Source organism: Propithecus coquereli, unplaced genomic scaffold (assembly GCF_000956105.1).
Source record: "Propithecus coquereli isolate 6110/MARCELLA unplaced genomic scaffold, Pcoq_1.0 Scaffold486, whole genome shotgun sequence".
In the NCBI taxonomy this organism is placed as follows: domain Eukaryota; kingdom Metazoa; phylum Chordata; class Mammalia; order Primates; family Indriidae; genus Propithecus; species Propithecus coquereli.
This window is the reverse complement of record NW_012150685.1, coordinates 188,431-211,975: the sequence shown is the minus strand read 5'-3', so window position 1 is coordinate 211,975 and position 23,545 is coordinate 188,431. Positions and strand designations below refer to the sequence as shown.

General features: G+C 36.5%; 2 protein-coding genes across 2 annotated transcripts in view; both read left to right on the top strand.

Annotated features, from left to right (window-relative positions):
* The window catches only part of UBA3 (ubiquitin-like modifier activating enzyme 3), a 22,604-nt gene extending 4,643 nt beyond the window's left edge, over positions 1–17,961 (top strand). Inside the window, exons 3-16 of the mRNA XM_012655771.1 lie at positions 2,783–2,865; positions 5,830–5,910; positions 9,036–9,079; positions 9,615–9,679; positions 9,989–10,144; positions 10,852–10,954; positions 11,093–11,206; positions 15,321–15,374; positions 15,845–15,881; positions 15,967–16,048; positions 16,395–16,495; positions 16,615–16,678; positions 16,766–16,820; positions 17,163–17,961. Coding sequence (XP_012511225.1) covers positions 2,783–2,865; positions 5,830–5,910; positions 9,036–9,079; positions 9,615–9,679; positions 9,989–10,144; positions 10,852–10,954; positions 11,093–11,206; positions 15,321–15,374; positions 15,845–15,881; positions 15,967–16,048; positions 16,395–16,495; positions 16,615–16,678; positions 16,766–16,820; positions 17,163–17,251 — 1,128 coding nt within the window. The 3' untranslated portion in view covers positions 17,252–17,961. The remainder of the gene's footprint in view (positions 1–2,782; positions 2,866–5,829; positions 5,911–9,035; positions 9,080–9,614; positions 9,680–9,988; positions 10,145–10,851; positions 10,955–11,092; positions 11,207–15,320; positions 15,375–15,844; positions 15,882–15,966; positions 16,049–16,394; positions 16,496–16,614; positions 16,679–16,765; positions 16,821–17,162) is intronic.
* Positions 17,962–20,385: 2,424 nt separating this feature from the next.
* TMF1 (TATA element modulatory factor 1) overlaps positions 20,386–23,545 on the top strand; it is a 52,881-nt gene continuing 49,721 nt past the window's right edge. The window contains exon 1 of the mRNA XM_012655770.1: positions 20,386–20,806. Within this exon, the coding sequence (XP_012511224.1) occupies positions 20,665–20,806 (142 nt within the window). The 5' untranslated portion in view covers positions 20,386–20,664. The remainder of the gene's footprint in view (positions 20,807–23,545) is intronic.

Genomic DNA, 23,545 nt, shown 5'->3' with positions numbered 1-23,545 from the left:
CGGCCAAGAGGGTTAAAGTTTAAATACAAACATAGGCACATGAATTTTCTTAGGAAACACTAATGTCACTCAAGTGAAGTTACAAAAACATAAATATGCTTCACTGTATTTAGTGCTATACTAGGTTCTGTGAGAGTTGTAGGTCATCATCTGTCTTCAGAGAATTTGAAGTTACATTGGGGAGACAAGTCTCACATGAAATAAATAGCAGTATGTATGATATACTCTGTGGTGGGGTGCCAAAGTGGCAGTACCTTATCAGACATAAATACTCTAGCAGTGTGAGAACCAAAGACTTATAGAAGGGAAGGGTTTATGGAAGATTGCAATGGTTTTTGTTAGTTATTATGTATGTACATGTTCCCTAAAGCTTAGCTTTTTCCATTTGAAACCATTATTTGCGAATGTAATGAATACTAATTTTAAATGTAAAGTAATTGAAGATTAGATCTGAGGATTTGTCATCAAGCAACTTAAGGAGTGGCCTTGCAACTTATTTATTGCATTGTAATAACCCTTTACACAAAAGAAGAAAACTAAGAGTTTTCAATTTTACTACTTATTACTTTGCTTATTTCACATATAAGCACATAAGAGATATACATGGGATTTTATAAATTTATTGTAAGCCCCCCAGTGTTTCATTCTTAAAAAGAGAACATGACATTAATATTATTGATTGAGCATATATCTTTTGAGTCTCTTCCCCCATATGCCAAGCACCATGTTAGTGTTAATGATATGTTACTGAACAATAGAGACAGATGTTTGTATTTGTCGGGCTCACACTATAGTTGAAGGAAAAAGACAAGTAAAATATATAGTATGTCAAATGGTAATAAACATTATGAAGAAAGGAAAGATGGAAGATAGGTGGTCTGATGGGAAGGGAAAGAGTTTCCAAAAAGATGCTATTTGAGTCTAGAGGAGAGTAAATGAGACATACAGATATTTGGAGGAAGAACAGTCAGAATTGCAGGTACAAAAGCTGTGAAGTAGAAGCATACCTGTTTGTTCAAGGACAGCAAGGAGGCCATTATAGCTAAAGCAGAAGTGGGTAAGGGGGAGCATTTTTGGAGAGGATATCAGAGAGGTAGTGGGAGATGGAGGGGCTTGGAGTGAATATCACAAGAGGCCTTGGAAGCTACTGTAAGAACTCTGGTTTTTACTCTGAGTCAGGAAGTTATTGGAGAGATTTATGCAATGAGTGACTTGGTTGACTTCTTTTAACCCAGATCACTGAGGCTGATACTTTGACAATAGACAAAAAGAAGAGGAGGGAGAGGAAGCAGAGAGACCAGTTAGAAGATTGTTACAGTCCTCTAGACAGGAGATGACAGAGACTATATGAACAGGATGGTAGCATTGGAGGTGGTGAGAAGTGGTCAGATTGCGGATAATATTTTGAGGATGAAATCAACAGGATTAGCTAATGGATTTGTTGTGTGCTATGGGAGAAAGAGGAGTCAAGGATGACATAACAAGGTTTCGCCCTGAGCAACTAGAAGGATGGAGTTGCTAAAGTGAGGAACATTGGGAAAAGAGCAGATTTGGTGGTGGTGCTGAGCAAAGATGATCACGTTTAGTTTTAGAACCGTTAAGTCGGAGATGTCTGTTAGATTGTCTGTCTTTAGCTTGTAAGATTGCCTGAGATCAACAGAACCAAGCGCAAGGGCACTCTAAATTCTGGCCAGCAAAGTAGAAGGAAAACTGAATGAACTGGAAATCCATTTTTTAAAAGTTTTCAAATTCTCCTGAGTGTGATGACCAAGTGAAGAATGTGTTTTAAGGTGGAGGTAGTGATCCACCTGCCAAATACCTCAGAAGAGTAAGGTCAGATAGATTGAGGATTGGTCATTGGAGTTAGCAGCACAGAGGTTATTGGTGACCTTGACAAGTACAACTTTGGTGGAGTGGTGGGGCGAAAGCTTGTTTGGAAAATGCTCAGAGAGGAATTTGAGAGCACAAGTATGACAACTCTTGAGGATCTCTTGCTATAAGGGGGGTGGTAGAAAAATGGGGAAATTATTGTTAAGTGATCATTTAAGTAAACTGACCAAGACCAGAAAAGCATAATTAGTTATTGAGACTTAATTTTTTCAGTCTGTTGCTTCTACTGGTAAATTTGAGCGTGGTTATACTTTTAGAATGTGTGGCAATATTATTGAAACCCAGCAGGTTTTGTGTTTTTTTTTGTTTTTTTTTTTTGCTTTTCCTTTTTTAAATTGCTTGCTCTTGACTCAGTACTTCTGAGATATTCCTTTTCTGTGACCGGTATACATATGTGTGTGTTTTTATAATATATGTCTTATAATAATTACCATTTCTGAATTGTGGCATGTTTAATGTTAAGTAAAGTAAGATAAAGCTAGTAGAAATTTCTTTTAACACTATTCTGAAAAAAGAATAGCAAGTATAGTTAACTAGTATGACTAATAAAATTAAAGTATCCATCAATAGCAGCAAAGCAACGAACTTTACAAATGTGTTGATAGAATTTTATGTGTGTGTGTATATATATATATAAATTTAATCTAGAAATTTTAACTTTCTTTTTTTTTTTGGTTATAGACTGTTTAAAACTCAGTGTTTATACATTTTGGACCTTTCTAAGAACCTTGAATTGAATATACCTTTCAAGACTCTTTTTAGCCATTGAATACAGTTATGCAGAATTTATTACTGAGAACTTGTAAACTTAGGACTACATTGAAAACAAATCTTAAACAAATCTTAAATGTGAGGAAACTTCTGCTTAATTGGATTGTTTTTATTCCGACAGGCATTGTCTGGTTTTCGACAGATTCATGTTATAGACATGGACACTATAGATGTTTCCAATCTAAATAGGCAGTTTTTATTTAGGTAAGTTTTAATATTTTACTGTTTTTTTTTAAACTCTGATAATCATTTGAACTTGAGAACATTGCAGTTTAATATTTTTAAAAAACTACTGAGGGCTTCTGTGAAGTGGGAATTGTGTGAAGTAATTATAAAGTAAATTAAAAACAAAAACAGAAAACTACTGAGAGGATAGTACTAATATTAAAAAAAAACAAAAAACCCAAAACTACTACTCCCATTTTAGGTAAAACTTTGCAAGAAAATTTTGGGGATTCTGGTGATAGTAGTTTTATAAGGAGATATACGTTTTTGTTTTTTCAGAGAAACCTGCTTCCAAAAGTTTATGTGATTTTTTTTTAGGAACATCTTCAGAGTAATTGTGCCCTGAAGATAGGAAAGAGCACAGCTCTTTTCCTCCGATTGATTCCCGAAGAGAATAGTAGCTGGAGTATCAGGCCCTAGTGAGATAGATTGGTGGAGACTTGTGAGCCAAGGTTTGAATGGTGACTCGGGAGCCATGAAGTTGTGAAGGAGTTTGAACTTTTTATACAAGGGGAAAGAAAATGGAGAGTTACAGAGAGAAAACCTAGGACCAATCCAGATGAAACAAAGAGGGATAATTACCGTAGACATCCACGAAATACAGAAAGCATCAAGGAATGGTTTGTTAGAGATGACGTTAAAAACTGGAAGTGGACCATATATGCAGACCTGAGGAAAGGTTCGTTCATGAATTTAATATATAGTATTTAGGGATTTGAGTGACTTAGATGAAAGTGTCTCTTTGTCAGTTAAAGAATATAGGTATGGAGAGATAAGAGACTTTTTCTTCTCTCTCTAGTTATTAGGGTACTGACAGAAAGTGCTCAAATAGTCCTGGGTATGCGGGATAAGGTTGAGTTAGCAGAAAAGGTAACATTACAGTTTTGAACAGGCCCCAAACCTCCATTTTATCTTTGTGTAAGTTCGTAAAGAGACTGAAGTATACATTAAACTAAGTCAAGTTAATGAAATGTTGTAATTGCAATGTGACCTCTGTGTTTAACTTTTGTTTATTTTTTTTTTTTTTGAGACAGAGTCTCACTCTCTTGCCTGGGGTGAGTGCCATGGCTTCAGCCTAGCTCACAGCAACCTCAAACTCCTGGGCTCAAGCCATCCTCCTGCCTTAGCCTCCCAGGTAGCTGGGACTACAGGCATGCGCCACCATGCCCGACTAATTTTTTTTTTTCTATTTTTAGTTGTTTGGCCAATTTCTTTCTATTTTTAGTAGAGACGGAGTCTTACTCTTGCTCAGGCTGGTCTTGAACTCCTGAGCTCAGAACGATCCACCCGCCTCGGCCTCCCAGAGTGCTAGGATTTTGTTTATTTTTTAACCCTTGAAATTTCTCTTTATAGAAAAATTTGTCGGCCATTTCCAGTCTGACAAATTTTGAGTGTGTGACTGTTCTGAAAAAGATACTGCTGAATTGATTGGTTATTGATAACAAGCCATGGCCTTTAATTTGTGGTTAAATGGTTAAAGATGAGTGTTTATGATGTACTAAAGCATTTTCTAAAGTATCTGTATTGTCTCGTTTAATCTCAGAGCAACTCTCAGGGTTGATACTTATTTTCAAGATTAAGTAATCTGGACAAGGTGTGCTTCAAGGATGATGTTTGTGAAAGTCCGTTTTATTTAAGGTGAAGCCTTAGGTGGAACAATACCATCCTGGAATGGTAAATTAGCAGTCTCCACAGAAACCATCCAGTTCTTTTGTTTGGGTTCTACTGTGAAAGCATATGAACTACATGAAAGAGTCTTGGAAGTCTACTTTATCCCCTTTACATACCTAAAGAGATGTCTGGGTGCAGAGTAGTTGAATGCAATACTGAAATCAGGTTCTCCAATTTATAGCAGGGCCTTTTTTTTATACAAGTTAGGACAAAGTGAGAATAAAACACTTATTCAAAAGTTTTGAGTCAAAAAAAACCCCTGTTTCATTAGAAGATAAATTGGCTTGTAAAAGTGTTTTTCTTTGAAATTGCAGGTTTTTCTGAATAAGCACATTTAATTTGTTATTTTCATGTATTTTGAAAACATTTACTCTGTGCTAGATATGAGGGAAAACAGAGAGTAAGAATATGGCCACTCTTTTCCAGGTGTTAATAGTCAAGTTTCTAGTAGGTATGAGAGGCTTGCGTTTAACAAAAAATGTGTTATGGAAACTGTATTGATGAAGCTCTTACTGTGTCTCCTTGAAGGAGCGATTTCTGTGAGAGGAGAATATAGAACTATTAGGAAAGAAAATACCATTCGTACTGAGATTGAAGAGGGAATTCATGTCCTTTTCTCTCTGTATCTGTGGTTGTAGTCTAGGAGTAACCTTTTGAGGCTTCATATTTTTAGCTTTTTGAACATATTGGTAACATTTGCAATTTTAGATAATGCCTTTAGAGTTATTCCCTCTTTAAAAACAGGGTTACAACTTCTTAAGGGACAAAGAATTTACTACTTATTCAGCACACGGAAAGAAGGGGATAAATGAAGGTTCTTGCATCCCTTGAATGAATCTCATGGTACATATTTCAGTCAAGACCTGCATAGTAACTTACACTTTGAGGTTCTGAGGTTCAGGGTGGATACTTTGAAGGCTTTGGGACTGGGATCATTTTTTATACTGAGAAATGCCACAGTGGCCAGTGGCCAGGAAACATGCCATTATTGTGCTCTACCTAGGGATAAATTAACACTATTCAGATTTTCACTTAGGAAATACTTAGACTTATTTAATTTGGATCATCTGAAAGGGTTGACATTTAAAGTTAAATGACTGTTTATCAAAAGTTATCACTGATAGAAAAATACTTAAGTAAAAATGTTTCTTCTAAATATCCTGTAAATAAACTCACTGTGCATTTATTTTTACATTTGAATGTAGTAAAAAATTATGTAGATCATCTAGATTTATGTTGTGAATGATAATTTAAATATAATTTTTCCTGTAGGCCTAAAGATGTTGGAAGACCTAAGGCTGAAGTTGCTGCAGAATTTCTAAATGACAGAGTTCCTAATTGCAATGTAGTTCCGTATCCTTTTGATGAAAAGAATTACTTATTTTTTAAAGCTTTTGTTTTTTTCTTTGTTATAAAAAGAGATGTTTTAACAGAGAATACAGATAAGCAAGAAGGAAAAAAAACAGCAGCAGCAGTAACCTTGTTACTGAGATAATTGCTGATAACATTTTGCTTTATATTCTTCCAATCTTCTTTATGCTTATGTAAATGTTTTTTTGCCCTCATTTTAAAATTAAGCTTATAGAGCCTATGTCATCATCTACCTTTATTTTGCATTATTGCCCTTAATTTCACTGTCAATTGCATATCTTCTTTAGTAGACTGTAAGTTCCTAGGCTAGATCCAATTAATCATTGTCTTCTTACAGTAGCAGACAGAGTAGATTAGTATATTACTAGTATATCAGTATATTAGCCAAATGGAAGGTATGTCAGAGTAAATTTATTTTTAACAGAAATATGTTTTTTAAAAGAAGTATTTACACTTTTATTTTTGAGTTTAGATCTGGAGAAGTTTTGGTGTTTTATAGAAAATCAAGAGATGAGATTTCTATGTAGGAAATCCCACAGAATACAAAATCAGCCTACAAAAATCAATTGTATTTCTATATACTAGCAGTGAACCCATGGAAACTGAAATTTAAATACACAATGCCATTTACAACCACTCAGAAAAATAGTTAGGTGTGTACATCTGACAAGATTTGTGTAGGATATGTACTGAAAACTACAAAATGCTGACGAAAGAAATCAAAGCTCTAAATAAACAGAGAGATATTTTGTCTTCAAACATTGGAAGATTCAATATAGTGAAGAAATCACTTCTCCCCAAGTTTGTATACTGGTATACCACAGTTTCTGTCAAAATCCCAGCAAAAATTTTTGTTGATATAGACAAGATTTTTCTAAAATTTGTATAGAAAGGCAAAGAAATACCTAAAACAGTTCTGAAAAAGAAGAATGTAATGGGAGGAATCACTATCCAACTTCTAGACTTATCATATAGCTACAGTAATGAAGACTGTATGGTATTGTCAGAGGGATATACACAGATCAGTACAATAGAATAAGGAAGCCAGAAATGGCCCCTGAAGTATGGCTAATTGATTTTTTTTTTTTTTTTTGAGACAGAATCTCACTCTTTTGCCTGGGCTGGGCTAGAGTGTCATGGCATCAGCTTCACTCACAGTAACCTCAAACTCCTGGGCTCAAGCAGTCCTCCTGCCTCAGCCTCCCAAGTAGCTGGGACTACAGGCATGTGCCACCATACCTGGCTAATTTTTTTCTATATATTTTTAGTTGTCCAGCTAATTTCTTTCTGTTTTTTTTAGTAGAGACGGGATCTCACTCTTGCTCAGGCTGGTCTCGAACTCCTGAGCTTGAACGATCCACCCGCCTCGGCCTCCCAGAGTGCTAGGATTACAGGTGTGAGCCACCACGCCCAGCCTGGCAAATTGCAAAAAAAGCTCAGTAGAAGGATAGGCTCTTCAATAAATTGTTCTGGAGCAATTGGATATCCATAGATTAAAAGATGAATCTTGATCCAAACTTCACATCTTATAAAAAATTAACTCAAAATAGATCATAGATTTAAGTATAAAACTGTAAAACTTTAGAAGATAACACAGAAGATATTTGGGACCTAGGACTTGGTAGAAAGTCCTTAGACCACATCACAAACATGACCCAGAAAAGGCTGAGCGTGGTGGCGTGCACCTGTAGTCCCAGCTACTTGGGAGGCTGAGGTGCAAGGTACACTCAAGCCCAGGGTTTCAAGGCTGCAGTGAGCCATGATCGTGCCTGTAAATAGGCACTGCACTCCAATGCGGGCAACATAGCAAGACGTTGTCTCGAAAAAAAAATTTTTTTTAAGTGAAAAGCATGAGCCATAGAAGAAAAAAATTGCTAAATTGAACTTCATCAAAATTAAAAACTTGCAAAATTAAAAAGATACTGTGAAGGGGATGAAAAGACAAACTACAGACTGGAGAAAATACTTGTGAAGCAGCTGACAAAGTCATATTTAGAATATATAATAAAATGAACAATCAAAACTTAATGGTAAAAATTCAATTAGAAAATGGACAAAAGATACGAAGGGCTATTTTACTGAAGAGGATGGCAAGAAGCCCACAAAAAGATGTTCAACATCATTCATTTATAAAATAGGGAGTTAAAAAAAAAAAGTTCAGGCTAGGCGCGGTGGCTCACGCCTATAATCCTAGCTCTCTGGGAGGCCGAGGCGGACGGATTGTTTGAGCTCAGGAGTTCGAAACCAGCCTGAGCAAGAGCGAGACCCCGTCTCTACTAAAAATAGAAAGAAATTAATCGGACAACTAAAAATAGGTAGAAAAAATTAGCCGGGCATGGTGGCGCATGCCTGTAGTCCCAGCTACTCGGGAGGCTGAGGCAGGAGGATCGCTTGAGCCCAGGAGTTTGAGGTTGCTGTGAGCTAGGATGACGCCACGGCACTCTAGCCCGGGCAACACAGTGAGACTCTGTCTCAAAAAAAAAAAAAAGTTCAACAGCAAATTAAGAGATATTATTACTCACTTATGAGACTAAAATAAAAAATAGTGGCAATATCAAATGCTGGCAAAGATACAGAAAAACTGGATCACTCATACATTCTGATGGAAATGTGAAATGGTATAGCCATCTGGAAAGTTGTTTGACCATTTCTTAAAAATCTAAGCATACACTTATACGACCCAGTAATTTCACTCCTGGACATGTACCCCAGAGAAATGAACACTTATTATGTCCACATAAAAAAACCCATACACCAGTTTTCATAACAGTTTTATTTGTAATGGCCAAAAATGCTTTCCTGGGGCTTATGGTTTTATATAAAAACTAAAAGTAGAAAGTATATCTTCTAACAGAGACATAAATATAATGATATGGGGGTTCAGGGATGAGAAAATCTAAGTAGTTGGGAGAGGAGTGGTAGAAAAAAAGTTTTGACAGAAAGTAGGGTTGTGTTCATTTAGTCAGATTGCTTGAATCCTGTGCTTTGAACATTGATTACTTATTTCTTGTTTTAAATAAACACTTAGAGTTTGTTCCTTACTGCTTTGTTAAATTCATTGTAGAAATTAAAAACTTAGCAGCCTAAGTTCCTTTACTTGTATTCAGACATTTCAACAAGATTCAGGATTTTAATGACACTTTCTATCGACGTAAGTTATTCACTTGAAATTAAATTCTCACCAAACTCTTGTAGCCTTTTAGTTGCTACCTAGTTGAAGATTGCTAGCTATTTTAAGGGTATTTCTTTGGTTGCTTTCCTATATCACTATTGGCTTTTCAGTAAGGTTTTTGACAGACTAAAAAGAATGCCACTGTTTTAGTTGATACCACTAGCTACATTTTTCTATGCTGACTTGAATAAGAATTACTCAAGGATTAGAAGCTCTAAGTGTGTGTATGTGTGTGTGATTATAAGTGCTTTTTTTGTTTCTAAGTGAATTTTTTTGTGCAGCTTTTTTTATTAATAAATCTTTTTAGACCAGTTTTAGGTTCACAGCAAAATTGAGTGGAAAAATTTTGAAATATTGAGTGCTCATAGAGTTTGCTATTTCCACAAACGCATAACCTTCCTCACTGTGAACATCCTGTACCAGCGTGGTACATTTGTTGTAATTGATGAACCTACATTAAGACATCATTGTGCAACTGCATTTTTAAAAACTAAACTTACTTTTTTTCTTGTAGAATTTCATATTATTGTATGTGGACTGGACTCCATCATAGCCAGAAGATGGATAAATGGCATGCTGGTAAAGACTTTAGTGTTGTTATGTTTCCCTGAAGTTTTTTGCTGCTGCTCTTGACATATCAAAAATTAGAACGGTCATTCGATTTGACAAATCAGAATTTATTTAATTTTGTATTAAGTAGATGTACTTCACTGTTTATTGCCAGTCATTGGTTTTCAGGTGAGGCCACAAATTGTAATATTATAATCCCCTGATTTGATACATTGGTACTCAATAGCACAACTGACTCGTAGAATTACTTGAAAGCGTGCTCCTTTTAAAAAATTCTTATCCCCTTTGCCTTTTAAATCCTTCAAATTATTTTCCTAGATATCCCTTCTGAATTATGAAGATGGTGTGTTAGATCCAAGCTCCATTGTTCCTTTGATAGATGGGGGGACAGAAGGTTTTAAAGGAAATGCCCGGGTGATTCTGCCTGGAATGACAGCTTGTGTTGAGTGCACACTGGAACTTTATCCACCACAGGTAATGAAAAAAACACCTGCATTTATTTTATAGTATCTCAGAATGAAATTAGGGATGAACTAGTAAGTCTAGTCAATATTTAGAATTTTTAATTAGGAATAACTATATTTTAAAAATTATGCTAAGAAGAAAGAGAATTTATTTATTACTACATTCCAGAAGAACTGCTTGAGAAGAAAGATAATTTAAATGAGAAATTTTGCTCGATATGAACTGAATATCATAGTTCTGATACTATTCTGTGTTCTCATACTTCATTTGTATTAATTTTTCATTTACGGAATAGGGATCAAGTGTAATTACAAAGCTATATGTTGAGATAAAGCTATAATCTATTTGGTTTTTGCCTATACTTATTTCAGATTATTTGATAACCTGTTTAGCCCTTTTCTTCTCATTCTGTAACAAAGCTTAAATGTATATACCTTATAATAGGGCAAACCTATCTTTATGGGCAGATCAACCTAAGGGAAGTGACTCAGATGATCCCTATTAGTATTGGGAGCATTTTTAATGGTATACAATGTTTTGCTCATGTAAGTGTAGGGCTAAAGCAAATTATAAGAAACTGTTACAAACTATTTAGCTCTAGGAGACTCAGTTAAAAAAAATAAAATAAACTGTTACAAACTAGATCATAACTAGAAGTTACATGTTAAAATAATTCATCATTTAAAATTCACTAAAAAAGACAAACTTTGTTTTAGGTTAATTTTCCTATGTGCACCATTGCCTCTATGCCTAGGCTACCTGAACACTGTATTGAGTATGTAAGGATGTTGCAGTGGCCTAAGGAACAGCCTTTTGGAGGTAATAAACCTAATTTAATAATCCAGAGTTACATGAAATAGATTTTTTTCTATTTTATTCCTTTGGATAATTTCATCACAAACAAAATACTTTGTGATTACATATTTCTGTCTTCTCCTTTTTTTTTTTTTTAAACAGAAGGCGTTCCATTAGATGGAGATGATCCTGAACATATTCAGTGGATTTTCCAAAAATCCCTAGAGAGAGCATCACTATATAATATTAGAGGTGTTACATACAGACTCACTCAAGGTAAGTTACTGAATTAGTATCTTGGGATGATCCTTTTTTTTAGGGCTAGGGATGCTTTGGGGTAATAATCAATAAGTGATTTTAGGTAGTACCATCCATTTGAGGTTTAGTAAAGGTACCATGGAAATAGTTACCAGGTATCCCAAAGTAGGAGGGAACCAAGTTCAGTGGAATCCATACTACTTCTTAGCTAGGGAGAATGTAAGACAATCACTGAATCTTATTTACTTAGGATTGGAAGAGGCCGTAAGTCGTCCCAAGTCAAACCATCCATTTATCTTTCTTTGAAGAGGAATTCATTACCTCTTGGGGACAGTCTTGTTTCACATTTGACAAGACTATTAGACAATTATTATATAAATTAAGCAGAAATCTTCACCTTTAGTTTGATCTGAGTATTGTCACAGTATCATATATAATCTAATTCCCTTTTAAGTAATAGTTTTTAACATATTGACAAGTGATCACATTGTCTCCAAATTTTTATCACTGCCATAAACCTCCCTGGTTCCTTTAACCTTTTTTTTTTTTTGAGACAGAGTCTCACCCTTTTGCCTGGGCTAGAGTGCCGTGGCATCAGCCTAGCTCACAGCAACCTCAAACTCCTGGGCTCAAGCAATCCTCCTTCCTCAGCCTCCCTAGTAGCTGGGACTACAGGCATGCGCCACCATGCCCGGCTAATTTTTTCTATAATTTTTTTTAGTTGTCCAATTAATTTCTTTCCATTTTTAGTAGAGATGGGGTCTCGCTCTTGCTCAGGCTGGTCTCGAACTCCTGAGCTCAAACAATCCGCCTACCTTGGCATCCCAGAGTGCTAGTATTACAGGCGTGAGCCACTGCGCCCGGCCTCCTTTAACCTTTTGATATGTTGCGCAGCTTCAAGTCCTCATCATGCTGTTTTTCTCTAAGCATATTCCAGTTATCCACACTTCTCTTAACTGTCAAATCCAGAATGCAGCATCTGGCACTGGTTTTAGATCAGTGGTCTCCAACCTTTGTGACACCAGGGACCAGTGCTGTGGAAGACAGTTTTCCCACGGAGGCGAGTGGGGAGGGAGGTTGCTGCTTCTGCTTCATTTCAGATCATCAAGCGTTGGATTCTAATGGGCAGTATGTGACCTGGATCCCTCCCATGTGCAATTTGCAGTGGGGTTCATGCTCCTATGAGGTTCCGATGTGACTGCTGTGCAGAGGGGGTGGGGCTCAGGCGGTGAACAAACAGCTGTGGGTGCAGGTGTCCCCGCCCGCTAGCCTCCTGGGGTGGGGGGAGGTGGGGAAACCCCCGCAGTTTTAGATAATAGACTTCTGATAATTGATGCAGTCTTATAGGAGATAGGTTTTTTTGTTTTGTTTGTTGTTGACACTGATGCTATATTTTTGATTCTTTTTTTTTTTTATTTCAGCATATTATGGGGGTACAGATGTTTAGGTGACATATGTTGCTCTTGCCCCCCCCCAAGTCCGAGCTTCGAGTGTGTTATTTTTGATTCTTTGTCCTCTAAAATCTGAGTGTTTTGTCCACATATGTAATTTCTAAGCCACATGTCTCTATTGTAGATTTGGCAGTTTAGGGGGTACTTTTTTTTTTAATCCAAGTGTAGGTTCTTAGTAATTTATTCTTAAAATTCAACCTGTTGTTCTCTCTTTATGTATATTCTGCCATCTTATCTGGTCTTTCCAGCTTCATTTCACCTGCTGTTTTGATAATCATATCCCTTATTTCTTTTCCAAATAATTTATTAAAATTTTTAACGAGACCAAACTATCTGAGAACAGGCATCTAAATCATACCTCTCGTCAGGCCCTTTTAGGTTTATCTCATTCTGTTAATCACACCTTCTTGAGTACTTTATATTTCTTTATCTGTTCACACGGATGTGATGAAAGACCTTTCCAGGTGCTCTGCTGAAGCCGAGATATAGTATCTTCCACGTTTCTCTGAGTTGCCAAGCTAGTCATAGTCTCTAAATGAGGCCAGTCCAACATGACTTGTCTCAGTGATCATCGTGCTCAATCATAGTGATCAATGCTTCCAGTCTATTTACAGTTCATCCTTTCTAGACTTTTGCCCAAGATCATTACCAGGTTCACCAGAAAGAGCATTGTCATTTTTTTAAAAATCTGCCATTTCTCTTCTGTGATTATTTCCTTGTATTTACTTATGTTCAAGTGATGTCATTTGAAAATTCCATTTATACTCACTCCTTGCTCTCTGCACTACCCCTATGCTGACCTGCTTTGTGTTGCTTGAACACACCACGCTCATTTGCACTATAGAACTGGAGTGCTCATTCCTTGAATCCCCTCAAGGCTGGCTCCTTGTCTTTCAGGTATCTGCTTAACTAAATTCCTGATCATCCAACCTAAAATGACTTTTGAGTCATTCACTAATTTACCTTTTTATAATTGCTTAGAGATAATTAATGGTAGCCTCATTTTCCTATGCAAAGAATATTTCACACTTGCACTATCATATGTCCTTGTTCCAGGACCACTGCCATTGTTATTTACAAAGAAGCTCTTTCCTCAGGTCATTGCATGGCTGGGTCTTTCTCATGGTTTAGGTTTCAGCTCAAATTTTCACCTTCCTAAGGAGACCTTCCTTGACCATTCTATGTAATGGACTGACCCCATCATTGTCACTCTAACACATACCTCATTTTATTTTCTTCATTGAACTCTTCAATATCTGACGTATTTACTTGTGTGTTATTGCCCTCATCAAAATGAAAGCTTTATAACGGCAGATGCTTTTCTTCACCACTACTATGTACAAGAACAGTGTCTGGCATATGGTACACATTTGGTAATTGTTAGAATTAACAAATGAATTCAGTTTGTCCTGATTAGGAAGTATAAACTTATTTCAATATGCAGGTCTCATTCATCCTTCCATACCTTTTACCCGGACTCTTTGTGTACTTTTCAGTCTGATGAATGAGGACCTTGACAGGGAGTATAGAAGCAAAATTGGAAGTGAAGTAGCTTAAGCATACGCATTCTATGATTATTTTCCGTGCTCTCAGTATAACAGAAAAATCTCCTTTCTGCCCACTTCAACATTTTTGATCAGAGGTTAGATGAGGAGAGGAGGGAAAGAGGGGGGAAAGAGAGGGAAGTCTTTATCATTTTGGCAATGCTCTTGTTGGGCAGTGTCTCTTCTTATACACTGTGACCACCAGTTCCTCCTTTCAGGACACCTTGTTATATGTGGTTCACTGGAGAGCTTCCAGTTTAACTATTATGAGGTTTAGCTCTTCTCTATTTTCCCTCCTCTGAAACCACACAGAATCATATGGTCAGAATCAACTTTTTAAAAAAGTTTTCAGACCTTCTTAACTTTCTTTCATGTCTTCTTAGATATTTGCCTTTTTTTCCCCTCAGGCTTTTGAAACCTTACATCTGGAGTCTTGGGAGCACATTTTGGGGTGCCTCTTCACACTCCCAAGATAATATGGCTACTTTTTTCTGAAATTTTTGTCTTCTAAAATGAACAACTTAAAGATAGTTATAAAATGGAATATTTATTTGTACTTAAAAATAGTTTAAGGTGGGGCTTTGTTTATTCTTAATATGTGAATACTGATGTGAAAAATGTGGGGTTGAAACAGAGAACTATGTTTAGTATTTTGTGTAGCCGAGGTTGTAAAATAAAAGATGGTAAGGGGCAGTTTTTCTTTTTCCTGTGATTTCTGTGAATCAAGTGGCCAAAACTATTATATGAGGAATAATTAGGTAACAATATTCATGACGTATGCATTTAGAGTATGAACTTTGAGGCCTATCTGTGTTCGTATACCACCCCTAGCACTTACTAGGTGTATAGCTGTGGATAAGTTGTATCTCTTAGCCTCATTTTCCTTACCTTTAAAAATCAGAGTAATAAGACAAATATAAGGCTGTTATGAAAATTAAAGTTTCTCATTTATTCTTCACACTATGCATGGAACACAATAAACAGTCTAAATTGTTAGCTATGATTATTATGTTCTTGTTTAACCTTTATATAAAGTTTACTTGAAAGAGTTTTCTTTGCTACTGTAACTTAATAATCATACTTTCTAATTTTACTGTTTTTTAAAAGAAATGACCATGTTTTAATATATTTTTTTAGGGGTAGTAAAACGAATCATTCCTGCAGTAGCTTCCACAAATGCAGTCATTGCAGGTAAGGAAAAAAGGCTGGCACTTGGTTTCTTTTCTTTCCTTTGGTTTTTGATTCAGTATCTAAATTGACCTTTCTGTAGCTACTTGTGTTCTAGGAACTCGATATCTTCTTGGGTGGGTTGCGTAATTAAGCTGTCCAAAAAAGAACAAGCTGTTGGTCTTTGTATATTTTTTATCTTACATTGTGTCTTAGTTTTCTGCAGTAAAGGGACATTTTAGCACCATTTCTTTTTAATCAGTATAGCAGGCTATTCATTAATCTGATAAAGAGGAAGAAAAACATGTAATGTTACTATTTTACTTGAATTACACAAAAGAAATATAAAATTTGTTACTTTCTCAGTTTCTAAAAATAATATGTATTTTTTAAATCAATAGCCATTGTAAATTTTTCTGTTCTGCTTTATAACTGAGTTTTTAAGTGTCTAATTTTCATTGAGTTAAAGCACCTTTATTTTCTCCCCTATTCAGCTGTGTGTGCCACTGAGGTTTTTAAAATAGCCACAAGGTAATGGGTTTCATTTTTAATATGTATGCAAGACCATATTTTGACCTGGCTCAATTATATAAAGATGAACATTTTTTCATTACAGTGCATACATTCCCCTTAATAATTACTTGGTATTCAATGATGTAGATGGGCTGTACACTTACACATTTGAAGCAGAGAGAAAGGTTAGTAGTATTAAATAATGAAAACATTTTTGATCATGTATACTTTGATTTTTAAATATTAATTATTGTTTAGAAATTTGGACAAAATAACCCACACCCTAAATATTTTTCTACCTTCAGAACCCTACTTATTGTATATCTATTGTTGTATAGCCTGAAATAAATACTATATAATAAAGTCATTTAGAAGAAATGGTCTGTTGTAAAAAGCAGGTTTTAAAGCATAAAATTTTTTTCACAGGAAATATGCATGATTATAAAACAACTTTATCTTCATTTCATTGTTTATGAAGAGAATAGTATTGGTGCATGTGCTGCTATAATTTGCTGTGTTTTATGTATGTAGGAAAACTGCCCAGCTTGTAGCCAGCTTCCTCAAAATATTCAGTTTTCTCCATCAGCTAAACTACAGGAGGTTTTGGATTATCTAACCAATAGTGCTTCTCTGTAAGTGTCCTAGATTCACCTTATGTTGTTAAAATTATTTTTAATGATTTTAAAACTTTAAACATAATTTCTTTTTATAAAAATGATGTTTGATATTTTTTTCTCATGATTATATTTAGGCAAATGAAATCTCCAGCCATCACAGCCACATTAGAGGGAAGAAATAGAACACTTTACTTACAGGTGATCAATGATCATTTTTTATTTTTTTTGGAAAATTAGTTTAATTTCACTTTAATATGCCTTACATTAAAATAATTTTGTTTCTAGTCAGTAACCTCTATTGAAGAACGAACAAGGCCAAATCTTTCAAAGACATTGAAAGGTATTTTAAATAAGTATATTTACTAATAGTTTTCTTTTTTTTTTCCATTTTCCTTTTTTTGGTAAAAGTAATAAATGCTTGTTACAGATTTCCTCTTAATGCCTTTATATGTGATCAGATCATAATTATTTATATCTTTAGAAATGATAATAGAATTAATCACTCTTTTAGCAAGAATATTAAAAAAATCTCTTAAGAAATCAAATATTACCTTGGTCAAAGAGAACTAGATTTTCATGTTTATTTAGACCATTCATAATACTCTATAGTTTGTGTATGTGTGTACTGTTATCTTTTTTGTTGAGTTTTTTGCTTGGATTAATTATGTTTTTTCTATTTTAGAATTGGGGCTTGTTGATGGACAAGAACTTGCAGTTGCTGATGTCACCACACCACAGACTGTGCTATTCAAACTTCATTTTACTTCTTAAGGAAAATAAATCTGCATATAATAGAAAACTTATGGAAAAATATACTTCACAGATGCTAAGAAGTTTAATTGATGTCATTTTTAGCAGTAGTGTTGCTGGAATTTGACCTTTTTTATATGATGAACCACTCTTTTTTAACTTTATAACTTTCCCTTGAAGACAGAATTTTGGGGTTAGTGCTTGTAAGCATTTTCATTAATAATAAGGGAAGCGATGGCTGGAGAGAGCGATTATGAGAAAATGTATTGCTTCTTTTGGAGGAGGAGGCAAACACCCTCTTGTGTGTGAATTTTGTTATTATGGTCAAAGAGTGCATTCCTCAGCTTTCATTTGAGGACCCACATATACAAAAGATGTCCCTTTAAAGAAAATAAGGAATTATGTTTTAAATAACATTAAATATTACAGCCTGACATCTGGAGTATATTGAACATAGGCTATATCTTGACTTAATATTCATTTAATTGTGGTTGTCCAAATGAATATTAATTATTGCAAAGTTTATCTTGTCCACAATAACTTGTAAAATGGTGTTATAGCTGAATAACTGAGCATGAAAATAGAAAATATTTTCATGTGTTTATTTGCAGTGCCATAGAGGCCAGTATGCACAATATTAAAACCAAGACATGGCTGTTTAAAAGTTTAATGTTTAAACAGTTATCACTGATGCTTTTGCACTATTTATTAATAAAATCATATATTGTCTACTTTTGTCACTGAAATTTTTAAAAGTATATAAAGGAAAATAAGTAGTTCCATAGTAATGTAGGAATCATTTTTAAATGTGTAGCAGAATTACATAACACCAAATTTTTATTACACCTGAATTAATACCTTTGTTACAGTGGTTTCTACAGTAAAGATCTAGTGGTTTAATTTAACTTGCTCTAACATAGCAATGTAATGAAATGAAATGAAAATGCCTTTGTTTCTTGTAAATCACTAAGACATAAAACAAAATTAAGCTCAAGGACTAAAAAACTGGGTTCTAATATTTTAATGTGAGAACATATAGTACATGTTTTCATTCTTTGTTTTTGACTTAGATGATAGTTTTCTATTCAAAAGCTCTGTGGTTACCTGTCACTGGATTAAGTTGCTACTTAATTATTCTTCCTAGCTCCATATTGACAAATACTTTAAGTATCATTATAAAAATATATGGGATAAATATATATGCTTTACCTAAAAAGTTACAGATTCAGCCTAAAAAAAAAAATCCTAAATTTTTAAAAGTGAAGGAACTAACATTTAGCACCTCTCTACAGAAGCTATAATAATTGTCAAAGTTGCCTTGTGAGAAGGTGACAATATCTCCATCTGAGAGCTGAATAAATAGTTTTAGAAGGTTTAGCTCATTTAGCCAAAGCTGTATAATCAGAAGTCTTGGAACCATAATTGTACAGCTAATTCCAACCCTAATCTGCTCCAAAACTCCTCCTCAGGCTACTTAGCTAAACTGTTTGAAAGTACATGAGTTATTTAGTATTACTCATGCAAATTACTACATTGTAAGAGTTTAATATGCAAATTTTTACTGTAGTTAGATAAAATTATTGGAAGGTAATCATAACTTAAGGGTTTCAAGCTGACTTTTTAGAAGAAAAATAATTTTTTATGGCATAGTTCCTTGCATTGGGGTGAAATACTCATATAGGAGGCAGACATGTAAAGTAAATAACCATAGCAGGAAGGGTGTAAGAAGATGATTGGTAGGATCTGTGGCAAACTGATGTGAGTGAAAATTATCAAAAGGGGTGACTGGCCAGGCATGGTGGTTAATACCTGTAATCCCAGCATGTTGGGAGGCTGAGGCAGGAGGATTGCTTGAGGCCAGGAGTTCAAAACCAGCCTGGGCAACATAGCGAGACAATCTCTACAAAATATTTAAAAATTATCTTTGTGTGGTGGTGTGAACCTGTAGTCCTAGCTACTTAGAAGGCTGAGGCAGGAGAATCTCTTGAGCCCAGGAGTTCAAGTTGCAATGAGCTATGATCATGCCACTGTACCTCCAGCCTGGGCAACAGAGCAAGACCCTGTCTCACCTAAAAATAAAAAGGGAAGTGGGCAACCACTCCAGCTGACTGTTCCCATGTTGGTACTCATTTTTCAAAGCAAATGGAAATCTGAATTTTTGTATGAAATCTGGCTTTTAAATGTTGGTAGAATTTTGTCTTTAAGATTATCGGGGCCAATCCAAACATAGCTGCTGATTGGATTAGGAATGCCGCCAATTTAAGATTTCTTCCTAAAGCCAAATGTTTGGAGAGAGTGCACACAGCAAAGGTTATATTTTAAGTAATGTGCACAATACACATTGATAGGATAGTAGTTTTAGTGCTTCCTAGCTGTCTTATTCCGTTTGGACTGCTACAACAAATTACCATAAACTGGGTGGTTATAAACAACAAATGTATTTCTTACAGTTTTAGAGGCGGGAAGTTCAAGTTGAAGGCACCAGCAGATTTGGTGTCTGGTGAGGGCCGCTTTTCTGCTCATAGTTGGAGCCACCTTGCTGTGTTTTCACACGGTGGAAGGGACAAAGAGGCTCCCTTGGACCTCCTTTATAAGGGCTCCAAATCTTATTCATGAGGGCACCATTATCATCTAATCACCTCCTAAAGGCCCAACCTCAATACTGTTGCGTTGGGGATTAGGTTTCAACATACGAATTCGGGGGGTGGACACGAACACCATAGTATTAACATTAGGTTTGTTTTGACTGGAGCAATGTATGTACTACTGTTTTGAGGAGCAGGTTATGCCTTCTGCACCATGTGTTCCAGGGTTTGGGTGCAATGTCCATATGTGAGCCCCAGTGTTTTAGGCAAGCCCAAACCAGGCTTTCTCCTTTAGGTCAAGTTAACAGAACTGATTAAATATTTAAGACAAAGTGCTAAGAGAAAAGCAAAACCCAAACTTCCCTTTGCAATTATTTATCACGTCAACTATTTTCCTGGAAAGCGCACACATAAAACTCGCTTATTCCTCCCGAAGGATTCGGCCTCTGTTAGCAGCCCTGGCTGAAAACTGCTGTAAACGTGAACTCGGTCAAGGTAAACCGTTCCGCATTCCTCGGTAGCTAAGGGCAACCCTGGGCTTCCGGATGTGACGTCAATGTTCCTGTGTCTTGTTCTTCCGTCTATCGACGGAACTCTGGGCTCCCGGATTTGGTTGTTGTGTACGTGGAAGAAGCCAGCGCATGCGCACGCAGGGCCCTCCGTCTCAGCTGTGCGGGAGGAGTTGAGGGTAGGGTCCCCGGTTCGGGGGAGCCTGTTGGGGTCATGGCCACGCGCTGACAGGGCCAGCCAAGCGGAGAAGGGGGGCAAAGCCGTTCTTCTGCCCCTGTCCCCGGGCCTGAGGCCTTCCCGCTTGGTGCTGTTGCTGCCACTGCCGGCCGAAGAGGGGCGATGAGTTGGTTCAACGCCTCCCAGCTCTCCAGCTTCGCTAAGCAGGCCCTGTCCCAGGCGCAGAAGTCCATCGACAGGGTCCTGGACATCCAGGAAGACGAGCCGAGCGCCTGGGCCGAGACCATTCCATACGGAGAGCCGGGTAAGGGAGAGAGGAGCGGGGTCCCTGGGCTCCCGCAGGCTTCTCTTCTCCTGAGGCAAACAGGTTAAGTGGTGTAGAAGGGGGGTCATTCTTCGCTGAGAGAGTTCCCAGGAAGTAATTTTCCCCGGCCCGTTCCTAAATGCTGCTTTAGTCTCCAAGTCTGTCTTTGCTGTTTTCCTGAGGGAAAATCCGGCTCCAGGTTCCTCCTTGCCTTTGGCCCTCGTTGCGGGTCCTGCAGACTTCAGTGACACGGATTTGATTTGTTGTTCTTGTCCCCAAGCCCTCCCTCAACTCACCTCCCAAACACAACCTTCCTGAACCTCGAATCGCTTCGCGTCTCGGGCACTTTTGGATCTAAGATCTAAAGTATGTAAATTATCAGCGAAGGAAAGAACAATCGCTAACACTTAATGAGCACTTGCGTGCTTGGTAGCGCATAATGTCCTTTTTTATGGCTTTCTTATCTTCAAAACAACTCCTCGAGTTAGGTGGGTTAATATCTGTGTTGTGCAGAAGAGAAAAATGCGGCCCAGAGTGGCCAAGTAACTTGCTCTAGTTCACACAGCGGTGAGGTGCAGAATATACTGGAGATAATACCGGTAGAATCTGTAGCCCAAGCTTTTTGGATTGTATCAAATTTTTATTTCTGAATAGCTAAGTCTGTCACATTCCTGAAAGTTTATTCTTTCAGGCGTCTTCAGTTACTTTGGTCTCTTAAGTCTAAGGAACAGTTTAGCATTTTGATGTGTGGGATAAACATTTGCAGGTTTGGAGAGTGTGACCCTTTTTGTGAAAAAGGATGTTATTCTTGGCTACTCTTCCTCGTTCTAATTTTGCATGAGTAAAAAGTCAGGACCTAATTTGAGGTACCTCATTTTAAGATATTTTGGTGCATGTCTTGATCTCATTACTTTTTACAATATATTATGTGACCTCGCTGGGCAAACTCAACTTGTTGTTTCATATGTACCCCACATTTTGAATTACTACACTTTAGAGATAGAATGTAAGTTTCAAATATAAGGATACTTGTTTTCTGAAACAGGTTATCCAAAATATCCTAAAAGTCAGGTTTTAGTGAAATGCCATAAATGTTTATTGATCACCTGCTATGTTTTAGATTACAAAAATGACCATAGTCTTCAGAATGGAATAATTTATTTATTTATTTTTTGTTGTTGTTGTTTTTATTTTTTGAGACAGAGTCTCGCTCTGTTTCCCTGGCCAGAATGAGTGCCGTGGCATCAGCCTAGCTCACAGCAACCTCAAACTCTTGGGCTCAAGCGATCCTCCTGCCTCAGCCTCCCCAGTATCTGGGACTACAGGCATGCGCCACCATGCCCGGCTAATTTTTTCTATATATTTTTAGTTGTCCAGATCATTTATTTCTATTTTTTTTAGTAGAGACGGGGTCTCGCTCTTTCTCAGGCTGGTCTCGAACTCCTGACCTCGAGCGATCCTCCCGCCTCGGCCTCCCAGAGTGCTAGGATTACAGATGTGAGCCACCACTCCTGGCCCAAGTCAAAGTAATTTTAAAATATAAATTTCTAATGGTTATGGAGGCATAATGTTGATTTATTCTAATGCAGAATTTCTTAACCTTTATGTACTGACATTTTGGGCTGAATAATTCTGTGTTGTGTGGGACTGTCCTGTATATTATAGGATGTTTAGCAGCATCCCTGGCCCCTATCCATGGCATTCCAATAACACCCTCTTTCTTGCCAGTTGGGATAGTTGAAAATGTTGCCAGACTTTGCCTAATGTCCCCCTGGTAGCATAGTCACTCCTGGTCCAGAACCATTGTTCTAATGCTTCTAATTTGGAACAGTTGCCTATTTCAGAAATTGGAAACAACTAAGGTTAGTAATTGCTTGCATCCCAACTATTACTATTAATAATAACATTGTCTCAGCATTTGGCCTCTCTCAATTAGATTGCCTTACCCCTTGACTGGTGTTAATTGTTAATTTATAATTTTTCTGTGTGTACTCTTACAGAAAAGAAATAGGTCATACACTTCCATCTGTTTGGTTGCTTTAATTAACTGGCTCATTTCAGACAGTAACAGTAACCTGAGACTACTGAAGTACCTAACCAATGCACCTCTTCCTGTACCTAACTGTACTGTGTCGTTCCAAATGTAATACTTAGCCTGTAGAAATATATGTGTAGAGATAGTGAAGAAGGCTATTGAAAGTTAAATTATTCTCATTTATATTTCCGTGTTAAAACTTGCTTATGTATCTGAATTTAAGTTTCATATGTCATATTCGAAGCTCTTTTCTTTGTCTTAGTTAACCAAGGCAGTAGGTTAACTGAACAAAAGTTACAGATTCTTGTCAGGAATGTGATTATGATGGCTTCTTTGGATGGGGAAAAAAAAATCTGAAAAATATACCTCAAATGAAAATAATTCTTTATGGTATTCACAGATTTTTTTTTTTTATTAGGAAGTCAAAAGTATAAAAGAAGAACTTGCCACTAGATTAAATAGTAGTGAAACTGCAGACCTTTTGAAAGAGAAAGATGAGCAGATCCAGGGGTTAATGGAAGAAGGTATGTAAAGTATTTAGTTGATTATGAAAAATATTTTAAGAACAGGAAAAGTACTTGCCATGTGACTAATTGATGTTTCCCAATGAAAACTATTCAAAGCAAGGAAGGTTTGTACTTAAACCATAGAAATAGTAGGTGACAGTTTATGGAAGAATGGGGAGTAAGATGTAATGAGACAGA